Here is a 13,692-nt window from a genome sequence, read left to right as displayed (position 1 = left end):
GGTTTCTTTCTTATAAATTTTTGCTAAAAGTTTCTCAAGTAAGAACCTTTTTTTTGTATGTTTCCTTTTATTCATATCATTTATATATATATATATATATAAGAACATGTAAAATTAACTCTTAATAAAAAGATAATTTTTATGGTATATGCAATGATTTGAGAAAATTATATAAAAAGCTTGCAATAAAAAAATTAGATATTTTATTTTTATTGAATATTCATAAAAAAATTATGAGAATACGGAAAAAACTCCACAGGGCGATTGTCTCTTAGTGAAAAATACATGTGTAAAAGCTGTTTTTATATAATTGTAATGTAGAAATTGTAAGAATTCTTAGTTTTATTCTATGAATAAAAGAAAAAAAATACAAAACCGGGCTATACAACTATGGCATAAAATCCAAAATGTGGCATTAATAGAAGGCCCATCGAAGAAGAAAACAGGGGGGGGATGCATTGTCACACGTCGAAACGACAGCGTATATCCACATTCTCAATGGATTCATCAATCAGAAACAACTACGTCCGCCCCGTGTTTCATCGTAGAGAGTCGGTAGCCAAGGTGGTTTGCTCTCTGCTGCTTGAGTTCCAATAATTTAACAAGCAAGCAGAAACACTACATGCTGAAATAGAAAATAAATAAAAACAACACCAGCAATAATTTAAATCAATCAAGCTAAGAAGCCAAACAAGGCGTTAACTATGGAGAATCTCAGGTTTTTCTTCTTCGCTCTCCTCCTCCTCGTTTCTCCTCTCCTTCAAGGTAACTCACTTTCTCCTCCTCTCAATTCCTAGATCCAGAGCCCCACACACATGCAAAAATCTTCCCTGTTTTTCTTTGGTCTGTTTGCGAATTCACACTTTTTTCCATTTTATTTGTCTGAAATGGAATTCTCATGCTGCTTAACGGTTCGTTTTCATCGCGTTGATCTATTGAATTGAGATCTATCTGATTTTCTTGACATTTCGCTTGTAATGCAGGCGCCCATTTTTTAGGTTTCTGTTGTAGCTCGTCGTTATTGATTTATTTTTTGATCAGATTTGCTTTCTTAGTGAAGTTTGACTTGATTTTTTGCTTTGTTGATTAAAAAGTTCGAGAAAAGTTGTCAGAGGTGGTTGTGCTGCTTTCTGAATGCAAAATTGGACCTGCCTTGATTGTTTTCGGTTGAATGAAAGTGAGAAAAATGCACTTTCCATAGCTCATAAGTAATAGAAATTTATGTCAGGTTTCGCTGGAATTGGATTGAATGGGATTTTTTGTTGCTTTGGATTTTAATCCACACGTGTTTGTCAATCTAGTCTGTTTTTGTTTTGATTTTTTTTTTCTTTTGCTGTTTGTATAGTTGCTAGGAGTCAGTCGGATTCAGATGCTGAAGTCGCAGGGACTGTGGAAGAAGTCAGTGATCTTGGGATTGTCGGGGAGAACGCACAGGATTTTGGTGATGAGAATTTTAGCCAAGCTCCAGGGGTTGATATCGTCTGTGTTTTCCCAAAAAACAGTGCACGCTGTAAGAGCTTTATTGATATCGCTTTCATCTGTGAAGATAATTGTTGATTTTTAAATGGATTTGGGAGATGAATGTGTTCTGTCTGTTTATTTATTTATTACAGTGGTGAATGCTGGAGAAGAGACTGAATTACTAGTTGGAGTGAAAAATGATGGTAATTTAACTGTTACTGGCATATTTTATAATGGGACTGTGATGCTGTTCTAATATCTCTTGATCGTGCTCCTTCTACTTCTCGATCAAAATACATCATTTGAATGCGCGCGCGCGTGTTTCATGCTATGTGCTTCTTTGCACAGGGATAAACTTATTTTCTTGCTTGCATGAAATGTAGGGGAGTTGCCCATAACTGTCGTTGGAATTAGGGCTAGTGTTCATCTTCCTTTTGATCATAAGCTACTGGTTCAGAATCTATCTGCTCAGGTAATTGGAGGTTTATGTATGATTTCATTTGGAAATCAAATATTGTGATCTCCATTCCAGGTTAAATTTAAGTGTTATAAATTATTTCAATTGAATGTATTGAAGTTAAGCTCATTTATTTTCTTCAGGTGTTTTGTGCTACATTAGTTGTGTGTTTTCTGTCCTTTGGCCGTCTAATTGTGACATTGTGGTTTGCATAGATAAAGGATGATTTTTATTACTTTGTTGCATGTATTACCAGCATGCATTCAATAAATCTTGTAGATAGCAAAGTTCAAACATGCTCCAATATTACTGTAGGATTTGGTAAGATCTATAACATTATTTTCCGGGAAGAAGTCAATACTTTAGATGCCCTTGACTTGCACATCTAGTCCCAAATTATCTATTAGTTGGCTGTTTTGTTGATAAAAATAAATCTTCCCCATCTGAAAATTCAATATAGTCTTATATTTGATGATAATTAGTATCCAACATTAGACAGTGTGTGATCAGACACTTTAAATTTGAACATGCTTATGTTCATTGGTCTTTGATTAATAATATTTGAAACTTCAACCTATGTTAATTGGTCCTTAATTAATATCCAACATTATAAAGTGTGCAATCAAATACTTGAAACTTCAATGTGCTTGTATTCACTAGTCCTTGATTAACGATATTTGGAACCTCAACATATGTTCATTGGTCCTTGATTAATAAATATTCTTCTTGGGTTTCATATGTTTGATTAGACATGTGAATCTTTACACCATTGGTCATGTATTTCATGGCTCTGTCAAGGTTATTGAAAGCCACACCCGTACTCTTCAGGTTATTTCTTGTATACTTTGCGTATGCTGTGTAGATCATGCGGAAAAATCTTCTTTTTTTATCACTATTCCTGCAACACTCTGCTTGTAATGCTGTTCCCAGGTTGATTCCCTACCAAAAGTGCAAAGTTAAAGAAAACTTTTGTCTGGCTAGTTTATTTATTCTTTAATCATTTTTTGAAATTAGCAATATATTATTGTCTTTGATCCTCTGTTGGTTGCTTTTGTCAGGCTACACGGCCCTTCTTTTTTAGTTCTTATTGCCAATTTTTTTATATTGTTTCTGTATTGTTGAATTTTTCATCATTTGGATCAGTAACTGCTTTCTTGTGTCTTTTATAAAGTTGATTGGGTTTGCTATTTGTTATTCACTCGCTTTCTTTTGTTTTAATTTAGGGCTTCAACAATGCAACTGTTCCAGCATCTGCTCAGGCTACTTTCCCATACATCTTTGCTGTCAGCAAGTACTTGCAGGTACATGCATCACCACTCCAAGAGTTTTGTGTTTTCCCAACCATCAACTTTGATCTTTCATCCTTTATGTACCTCTTTCTTTGACTTACATGTTTATTCCCTTTGTGCAGCCTGGAAGTTTCGATCTTGTGGGCACCATCATTTTTGAGATAGACCAGCAACCATACCAAAGCACCTTCTACAATGGTACCATTGAAGTAGTTGAGTCTGGTGGTTTCATAAGCACGGAGTCAGTTTTTCTTGTTACCCTTGGAATTGCTCTTCTTTTCCTCTTTGGTCTATGGCTTCAAAGCCAAATTCAGAACCTTTCTAGGGTACTCATCAGTCATGATGCCACTTTCATTTTTACGTATTTCTTTATAAGCTAATTTATTACAGTAACTTTACTATAAATCTGTTGATTTATCTTCGTAATGAATAATTTTCACCGCTTTTGAGAAGGCAAGCGGTGGATGCTTGACCACACAATGCTTTATTTAAGTTGGCATTGAAGAAATCTTCTAGTTTCCACATGTACTTGGAATATACCAATTATTTGATGAATATATTTGATTGGATAAATACCTGTTGGGCAGGGAGCTTACTAGATTCTCACCTGTGGTCAATATCACTGCAACTATGCCTGCACCCTTATGTATTGCTACTTTCATGTGTTTGCTTCATGAAATTCTCTTAACTAGCTGCTGTTGTTTGGTCAGAAATCAAAGAGGGCTCCGAAGGTGGAGGTTGGAACTGGGGCCAGAGATGCCTCCGTGGATGAATGGCTTCAGGTGTGTGACTTTAGGTTTGAATTTTGCGTTGAGAAATTTCCTATGATTCGCTGTCATGTCAATCTATTTGATATATTCTCTTTCAGAATAGTTCCCCTCCCCCCAACCTTCTTCCTTTGGAAAAACTTCATAGCTTCAATTGCAGTATCATCTGTTTAGGAGATTCTAGGTGTAACTGATACATTTGCGTTATTATGTTCAGGGAACAGCATTGAGGCAGTCACAGTCCCAGAAGTCAAAGAAGAAGAAGTAAACAGTGGCTCTTACCCTGTTTCAGGCACTGTAGTAAAATGCAGGCCCTTGTGGCTCATAATGGGCAACTGGAGATTCTAAGAGAGAGCCCATGAACTAAACTAGCTATAGGCCAATGAAGACCTAACTCCGAGGCCCAGTAGATTTAGGCACTGTAGTAAAGTGCAGACTCTTGTTTCCCTTTTTCTCTTTTTCGGAGAATTTTTGGAACTTTAGAAACTAACTCCGAGGTAGGAATGGTATGATTGTCTTGAGCTTAGTTAATTTCCTTATATATATCACATTCTCAGTTTTCCTATTTAAATCATGCTTACCGACTCCGAGGTAGGTGGGATGTAAATTAAGTATATGACTATATTCCAACGTTTCCTGTGACGTGGGACTTGCTAGCTGTGTACAAGTCAAGTAACCCGTGGTATACTAGGGTTCTTAAGTGGTTACCCCGCTTGAGGTATATGAATTTATGATGATGAGGTACCTGTGTGATGTATCTGATTACCCTTTCCCATGTGAGGTCTCTAACAATGTTGTTAAAAAAAATAAAAATTACACAGTAAATGTAAAATAAATTTAGATAGTAAAATTTTAAGAATTTTTTTTTAAATTACAAACAGTGCATGAAATATCGAGAGTTTTCTTTAAAAGAAGAAACATATTCTTTCAAGAAAACATATAACATCAAGATAATGAAAAGAGCAACTCTGTAATAATGAAGAATCGAAGTTGTGCAAATTATAATTGTATCATTGATGTGAACAATCATGAGATTGGACAATGCTTCTTTTAATCTATTGTGTGATAAGATAAATATAAATATATTTAGATGTATAAAACACTAATAAAATCAAAGGAAGACCGTTTACATACCATGTCTTCAACTGATTTTATTATGCATCATCTCATTAGCAACTGATGCTGATGATAGTAGAGGTTTTTTAATTTCTGGATTCTAATTAACTTGTGTTATTTTTTGAGTTTTTAATTGAATTTAACACAATAACATATATTAACTCGAAAAATTATATAATTTTATAAGTTAAAATCTTGATTTTAATAAATTTGATCTCTAGTGTTGGAAGTGAGATACAAGGATCATGCTCTCTTTTTTCTAGCTTTAAGAAGTGGTTGATATTTATCCTTCTGGGATTGCATGCTGTTTTAAGTTCTAGCCAGACAGCTCAATGCTGGTGGCCCGTGAAAATGTTTAGAGCCCTTCTTTCATGGCGAAGTTCTGACAACCCAAAATGCTTGTGTAGGGTATTTAAGTGACGACAACGTTGTGATCGGTGGTTTTTAGTCGGCGGAGCTAGGTGGAATATCATTTCAGGACAGTTGAATTTGCCCAAAGATGTTTCCTTTTACAACCCTAAAAGATTGTGGGTGTCCTGCAATTGCCCCCAGTGCACAGCTCTCCAACAGAACCTATACTCTTATTCCTTCATTTTATTTTTTTCTTGGGCAGCCATGAAATGAGGTCTCCTTTTTCCATCGACATCAATTTCCACTCCTTTATCCATCGCCTTCGCGCAGACACGTTAACTATGTTAGGGCCTCACAATGCATGCTTTAGCGGTTTGTTTTTATATTTGAAAAATATTTAAAAAATATTATTTTTATTTTAAATTAATATTTTTTTTGATATTTTTAAATTATTTTGATATATTAATATTAAAAAATAAAAATATATTATTTTGATATATTTTTTAATAAAAAATACTTTAAAACACAATTATAACTATACTTAGATCAAAAATTTCGCTTTATTTGACTCGATCCATTAAATAAAAAATTTCGCTTTATTTGACTCGATCCAAGTAGAGTTGTGGATTTGTTCAAAGGAATGACAAGGAAGTTGTTTTGGGATTTTAAACTAAGTTCTAGATCTAAATCGGATTCAATTAGGTAAACAAAGTTGATCAAAATCATTCAGGTTTCGCTTGATCAATTATCAAGCAAATTTAAATAGGGTTAGAATCCAGATCAGCAAGTTTATAACGAATTTGATAACCATGCTTTCAGCTCTGTTAGCTAGAATATATGGCAATGCCATAATGTAACTACATGCACACCTGGCTGTTATACATGAAACCAACTTATGGTGGTGAAGCATATACCATTGTGTCATGTGCCTCCATTTAATTAGTTTCCAAACCATGCGTCATCTTTCAAGGGAAGAAAAGGATTTGGGAGTCCTGTATCATTTTAAGGGCAAATAATGACATCATGAAGAGAGTATTTGTCGCTTTACCTAATATCACTCACTCATGACCCCTCATTTATATTTTCGATAAGCTTCAATTTGATGGTGGGCAGATATAATCCACGCAAATTTGCTATATCATTATCATGATGTATATCTCAAGGTGTGTAATGTTGTGTCTTAGCTGGGAATAGAGCATGGCATGGGGCATCCCTGCAGGCTAGACGCCGTGCGCATAGGCTAGAGGTCATGCACGCAGTAATCAACTAATATGCAACCTGTTTTCATCACATGATAGCATGACTAGCTAGGAACACCTTCATATAATTAGAGACTAAATTCTTGAAAAAATCAAACAGCTTTCGCATGTCTTTTGATCCTAAACCATGTAGTTATAAGTTATGGCTCGATGCTTAGGTTGTAGGTTGGTAGGGCAACTCAATGTTTGAGCCAAAATAATATTGTTTTGATAAAAAAATTCTGGTTTGAAATTAAATCAATTTAGGCTAGGCTCTAAATTGATGTATTTCTGGGTTAGCTTACTAAATCGGATCCGATTTATAACTATGCACAACATTGTATGTGGACAAATTACGCGTAGGCATTTCGTTTCAGTGAGTAATGCACAGTTCAGTTCTTTATTCGAACTTTTAAGAGCCTAAATTTTCAGTTGAGTTCTATATTATAAGACGTGACAGCAGCATGGACTTAGCCTAAAATGGGGTGCAAAATTTTAATTAAATAATGACACTAACATTTATTTTTTTCAGCTTCTGATTGTTGCCTTTTCTCTTTTCTTTTCTAAATTTATTGACTGTTATTTTCTGCAGCACCGAAATGCCAACACCATTCGGTTTATCAGTGAGAATGCATTAATAAGAGATTAGGTTGATTCATGAGAAGTTGTTATCTGCCGCAAATATGTATATTGTGTTCTTTCTTTTCTCTTCCAGTCTCTAGGAATTTGTGGTGCTACACACAGAAACCATGTATTGTTTTTTATAGAGTAAGAGATTATTTGTAAATTAACGAAAGTTTTAGTGAAGTGAAGTATTAATGAGCAGCTGGTTAGTAGGTTTAAACAGACAGAGAGAGAGAGCACAGAAGAATTTAGCTGTGTACAGTTGAGAACTCATTGAATGTAAGATAATGTCATGTGGTTGTAGAAGAAGCCGGTGTGCACGTTACTGTCTTTTTTCAAACCAGAAACAAAGGTCAATATCTCTGGAGGGTCCCTGACCTCATGTGATGCCCTTAATCTGGTGTCGGTGAGCCTTTGAATCATTCCTTCAACAGCGTTATATAAGGAGTCTTCAGGTTATGCAATCCCTCATCAACAGCTAGCATCAAAGAGGCTGACTACAGCTTCTAAAGTCTTGCATCTTGTTGGTGCCCGCAATGCGGATTCTCCCCGTTTTTCGAGGAGCACTTCTGTGCTTCTATGTGTCCTTAGTATTTGGTGCAGCCTTCTGCTATGCCGATGACAGTACAGTTGAGGTAGTTGGGATAGGAGAATGTGCAGATTGTGCACAGAGTAACATGAAGACCGTTCATGCCTTCTCAGGTAAACATGTTTTTTTGGCATAGTTTAGAGGTACTGGCATTTAATTTCTGGCATCATTCATAGCAGCAACTATTTTGTTTGATCCTATAGAGGTGCACTGTCATTTTTAAGTCGCAGGTTTATGGCATGATCAGCTGGACCTCGTGACATGCATATCTTGCACCATTTGGAAAATGATAATAATCTGATGCAATACTTTTGCAGGGCTTAAAGTGACAATTGATTGCAAGCCTGAAAATGGAGAGTTTAAGACAAGAGGGGTTGGCGAGCTTGATGAAGAGGGGAAGTTCAAGGTGTCTCTTCCAAATGATGTTGTGAAGGATGGAAAATTGAAGGAAGAATGCTATGCACAACTTCACAGTGCATCAGCTGCACCATGCCCAGCCCACAATGGCCTAGAGTCCTCCAAGATTGTCTTCAAGTCGAAAACTGATGAGAAACACACATTCGGGCTGGCAGGGCAACTGAAATTTTCACCTGTTACTTGCACTTCTGCATTCTTGTGGCCTCATCCACCGATAACTAAACCGCTTCCATTGCCTACATGGAAACTTCCACCATTCAAAGACTTTCACCATCCTTACCTATTCCCGCCTAAGGTCTTTCCTCCTCTCCCACCAAAGGTCTTCCCTCCAATCCACAAGAAGCCACTTCCACCTCATGTTCCAATCTACAAGCCAAAGCCAAAGCCAAAGCCACCAATCTTCAAGCCACCTCCAGTGCCAATTTACAAGCCAAAACCAAAACCACCAATCTTCAAGCCTCTACCACCTCCTATTCCCATCTACAAGCCTTTACCACCTCCCGTTCCAATTTATAAGCCACTGCCTCCAATCCCAAAGATCCCTCCATTTCATAAGAAGCCATGCCCTCCTCTTCCTAAGCTTCCTCCTTACCCCAAGCTTCCTCCAAAGTACTTCCACCACCCCAAGTTCGGAAAATGGCTTCCCTTGCCACCACATTCCCCCATTCATTAGGCTATTCCGCAGCATTCTTACAAGATGCAAGTAGGATTAAATATTATTTCTCATAATTATTTATGACTGCTAGTGTGAAGTTCTCTATGATGTAATGCAATAAAGCCTTCAAGATAGGTTAAGGAACCAAAACATGAGATCATGGAGAGGAAGGAGTGAGAATCAGTATTTATTAATTATTACCTTTATTATCAATGAACTTAAATTGATTGTCTGTGTGAATAATTTCCTCTTTTCTTCTTGATCACTTGTAAATTTCATCTTTGAATGCCTTCGCAACAATAGTACACATGAGATTTTGATTTGTACTTGCCTGTTGCCTTGCTGCATGCATGACTAGCTAGTACAATACTTTAACTTCGTTGAACGTCTCTTTCTAGCCTGAAACCATCCAGAATTAATTTCTTGTGTGCTGTATTCACTTGCACGATTAGCTTGAGGCCAAGCTGAGATGTCAAGAAGCGTCCCGTTATCACAACTCTTTTTTATGCTCAAAGAACTACTGCTAACAAAGATATTGAATTCAACATGGTATAATTGTTTAGAACAGGCCTTACGAGTACCATCACTCATTTTGATGCTCAAGAACTTACAGTTTTTGGTTGACAAAATTGACACTCCTGACTATTAACAAGGAGGAGGACATGGTGTCTTCACAGGCTAAGGGAATTAATTGGGTGGCAGTAGTTTCCATCATCTGGTTGACATTCGAGCATTGGATGACCTTTTCTTCATCACAAGGACCACATGCATGCAGCATAGGCAACGGTGTGGCACCGACGGAAAAATCAAGACTTTGTTTTGGCGGTCTGATTAACTAGAAACACCCATGAACCCACAGAAGTAACAGTGTTCTTGATTGGCTCTACATGTGCCTGGAGTCAAGCAATTAAAAGCAAGCCTCGATTGTACTAGAGTACTCACGTAGCCGAGGAATGGAAACCATAAGTACATTGAACTAGAATATATCTATATCCGCTAAAAGAAATCTCACTGCAATGCACAATCTTGTTCCAGTAAAAGAATAATCTATCTTGTTACTGAAAATCTAAGAATGACTTTATATTATTTTTAAATACAATCTCTCAAATAAAAAATCTATAATATATTAAAAAGTTTTTCCGGTTCAAAAATTTAAGCTGATAGACTTGAAAAATAATTATGAAACATCCATTTTAAGAATTTAAAAAAATATATTCTATAGAGTGTTAAAAAAAATAAAATGCGATGAAGGTGAAATTATATTTTCATCATTCCTCGTTGTAGATCGATTGCATGAATTAATTTGTTCATGTCGGGCAACCATTATCGGTATTGACAGATTTTAATTAGAAGATCTGAGTGATTACGATATCTTACTCTTAATGATGATTAAGGAAGGGCAATTTTGCTAGAAAAATCTTATTCAGTATTTGTCCATGCACACATATACGTATAAATTAACACATTTATACACACACACTCTCTCTCTACACACACGTGCAGAACATGAAAAAAATCAGTATTTGATTCTATTAATCTGTTTTTAAATTTAATTTGAATTTTTATTTGTTTTATTTTAAATTGTTTTCTTGATTAATTTTTTTTTCTAGTTCATTGAGCCTCTAAACATTTATTTTCATTTAATTTTATGTTAAGTTTGGACCTAATTATTTTAATTACTATTTTTTAATTTTTTTCTTAATAGATTTATTTTATACAATTCTATTCTTAAACATTTAATTTCATTTGATTTTTCTCATAACATTTAGTTTTATTTAGTTTTTATGCTAAATTTAATCCTAATTTTTTGATTTTTTTCATAACGTAAATTAACTATGTTTTTTATTGATTTTTTTTAACTCCATCAATCAATGCTTGTTTGATTAAAAATCTAGCTTCTTTATTTTTTCGGGTTTTCTTTTAATAGAATTATCTTAATCTTATAATGTAATAATAAATTTGAAGGATTAGCTTAAGTCTATTTTGACTTTTGTGAGAGTATATTTTTAATATTTTTTTGCCAATGTTTCTTTTTCTTGCTATATTTTTTTTTAATAGTTTTTGTAATAATTTTATTATTTAAAATTAAATTGAATAACATTTAAGTTTAAGTTTGCTTTGTTTTTTCTAAGCTGATATTCTCTTGTTTTTTTTAAAAAAAAGTTTGTCATTGATTTTTTTTCAACTCCATCAATCAATGCTTCTTTGATTAAAAATCTAGCTTTTTTATTTTTTTGGGTTTGTTTTTAATGAAATCACTTTAATCCGGTGATCTAAGTGATAAATTTTTGAAGGATTAGCTTAAGTCTATTTTGACTTTTGTTAAAGTATTTTTTTAATATTTTTTTATTAATGTTTTTTTACTGTATTTTTATTAATAAATTTTTAATAATTTTATCATTTAAAATTAAATTGGATGACTTTTAAGCTTAGATTTGCTTTGTTTTTTAAGCCAATATTCTCTTGTTTTTTATTTTAAGTTTGATTGTTTTTGCTGGTTTTTCTTCATTTAAGTTAAAATTGAATTATTTAATAATCCGAAAAAACGTGAATGCGATTCTTATTTTTTTAAAATGATTTATTTACTGTTATTTTTTTTATAAATATTTAAATTATCAATTTAATCATTAATTATTGATTCGGGGCTTGAATGTTTTTTAACCTGTCACTTCTCTTATATTAAAAAAAATTGTTCAGCCTCGGCACCACTATGCGAGCAACACGCGCGCGCGCGCGATGGTCATCTAAGCACTGCAAATATATCACAATTTATGCAAAGTTGCCATCTATCTAGAAATGCGGTTCTTAAACGCCCGTTGAAATTAAATTTGATTGCCGTTTGTTGTCTCTATTGATTTGGACGCCTCTCGAGCCTTTAATGAAGATAACTTGATTATTAATAGAATAAAAAAAAGGTGTAATATTGAAATCTATACGATAATAATGACTCGAATTCAATTCAAAGTTATTCCAGAAAAAAAAAAGTATAATTAATTAAAGAGTGTTTTAAAAAACCAATAAACTAAATAAATTGAAAAAACTAATAAAAAATTAATTGGAAAAACCAAACTAAGAAAAAAATAATTAAACTGATTAGAATATTTTAAAAAAATATCAGTTTAATTCAATTTTTAATTTAATCCCATACCAAACCGGTTCAAAAAAAATATCCCTAACCAATAAGCACCACATCCACTTGTATAAATAGAAATTTCTGCCTTTGCAAGTGAGGTTCTGATCTAGTGGTAGAAGAGACTTGTTCATTTTCTTCGCACCTGAGTTCGAACCTTACCATGCACGCCTGTCACCCCCGCGGTGCCTTACCTACTCATTGGGCTTGCAGGATGTTCAGTGAACCGTGGGGATTAATCGTGATATGCGTAAACTGGCTCGAACACCCCACATAAATAATAAAAAAAAAAAAAGAAACTTCTGCCTCCCTCTCACCTAACCCTAACAATCTGCCAGAGCAAAAACACCCCCCATCCCCTTTCTCTCTCTCTAACCCCACCTCCAACATCGCAAATATGTAATATAAATATTCACACTCCTGGCCCCAAGGAGAGAAGAATATAGGCAAATCAAATATTTAAATTTAGACCATCATTTTCAATTTTATTAACCCTAACAAAATCTCAAAATTAATAAAGGATCCAAGCTCTAGCCAGCCCTCCTTTTCCGTTGACCCGTATGCTTCAAGTTTAATTTTTCTTTATCTTTTACTTATAATGTAATTGTTAATTTATTTATAAGTAAACAGAAAAACCCCTATCTTTTGTAATATATGTGGTTTTTTTTTCTTTTCCCCTGAAGAATGATTGTTGTTACTTGTTGGTTTATTCTTATGAGCTTATTTACCTTGACTGTGTTTTAAAAGAATCAAGAATGGATTCGTTGTGCTATATAATCATTGAGTTTTTGATTGCAGGAGTTTGATTTATTGTCCTTATTGTGCAGTAACCAAACTTGTTTATGCATAAATAATTATAGGAAAAGTAGCAAGAAAGATTTTTCGATTATAATTTTAGAGCAATCTGTTAATCATCTTGTTGTTAATGGGACGATTAATGATGATAACTCTGTGGTTGCTATGCATTCTGTTACAATAGCAAAGCTTCAGTTTTTTTTTGTGGTGACACTATGTTAATAAAGTAAAAACAAAATCCAAAAAATGCATATAATTTTTTCTGATTTTTTGGATAAAAAATTGAATCGAAATCAGTTGGTTTTGATCTATTTTGGTTTTGTTTGGGTTTTTTTTTTGATTTGGTTATATTTGTAAAGACATATAAAAATCCCCATTTGTTTTTTTTATTTTGAGAAATTAATTATTTGTGACTTGGCAAAATAATTTAATATAATTCGAAGTATAGCTCTCGACCTGAAAAACAGTCCATGCTATCATATCACACATCGATTAATATGAATTGACTATTAAAATAATATTATTTGATTTATTTATTTATTTTCCTTCTTGTTGGCAGATCAGAGTAACCGAGTCATTAAAAGACTAATCAAGTTTACTTAATATTAACAAGTCAATACGACTCGATTTAAAATCGGATCTAGTTCAAATTTTAGGTTTTTAATTTTCCGAGTCACTGCGAGGTAAAGCTGAATTTAACAGTTATGCTCGGAACTTGGAAGAGTTCATCACGCGGCCTGTATGCTGGGTTCGATCTAGTTAAATTCCGAGAGAGCCTGATTCTAAGCCCAAGAAGAAGCTCT

At 34.0% G+C, this 13,692-nt stretch overlaps 2 protein-coding genes across 3 annotated transcripts; both read left to right on the top strand.

Annotated features, from left to right (window-relative positions):
- The first annotated feature begins 521 nt into the window (after positions 1-521).
- LOC105141265 (translocon-associated protein subunit alpha) lies at positions 522-4,545 on the top strand. 2 transcript variants are annotated; one of them, XM_011048447.1, is made up of 8 exons: positions 522-765; positions 1,346-1,510; positions 1,614-1,664; positions 1,845-1,933; positions 3,142-3,219; positions 3,330-3,533; positions 3,918-3,989; positions 4,192-4,545. In XM_011048447.1, the coding sequence occupies exons 1-8, from the start codon at positions 705-707 to the stop codon at positions 4,240-4,242; spliced, it is 771 nt and encodes a 256-aa protein (XP_011046749.1). In that variant the 5' UTR covers positions 522-704; the 3' UTR covers positions 4,243-4,545. The 2 variants fall into 2 exon arrangements, with proteins under 2 accessions (XP_011046749.1, XP_011046756.1); XM_011048454.1 differs by lacking the exon at positions 522-765 and adding an exon at positions 798-1,177.
- A 3,211-nt stretch (positions 4,546-7,756) lies between these two features.
- Positions 7,757-9,288, top strand: LOC105141279 (proline-rich protein 4). Its single transcript, XM_011048465.1, has 2 exons — positions 7,757-8,005; positions 8,210-9,288. The coding sequence occupies exons 1-2, from the start codon at positions 7,840-7,842 to the stop codon at positions 8,980-8,982; spliced, it is 939 nt and encodes a 312-aa protein (XP_011046767.1). The 5' UTR covers positions 7,757-7,839; the 3' UTR covers positions 8,983-9,288.
- Positions 9,289-13,692: the final 4,404 nt, after the last annotated feature.

Source organism: Populus euphratica, unplaced genomic scaffold (assembly GCF_000495115.2).
Source record: "Populus euphratica unplaced genomic scaffold, PopEup_1.0 scaffold3.1, whole genome shotgun sequence".
Taxonomy (NCBI): domain Eukaryota; kingdom Viridiplantae; phylum Streptophyta; class Magnoliopsida; order Malpighiales; family Salicaceae; genus Populus; species Populus euphratica.
Note: the sequence above shows the minus strand (reverse complement) of the source record. Positions and strands in the feature narration are given on the sequence as shown.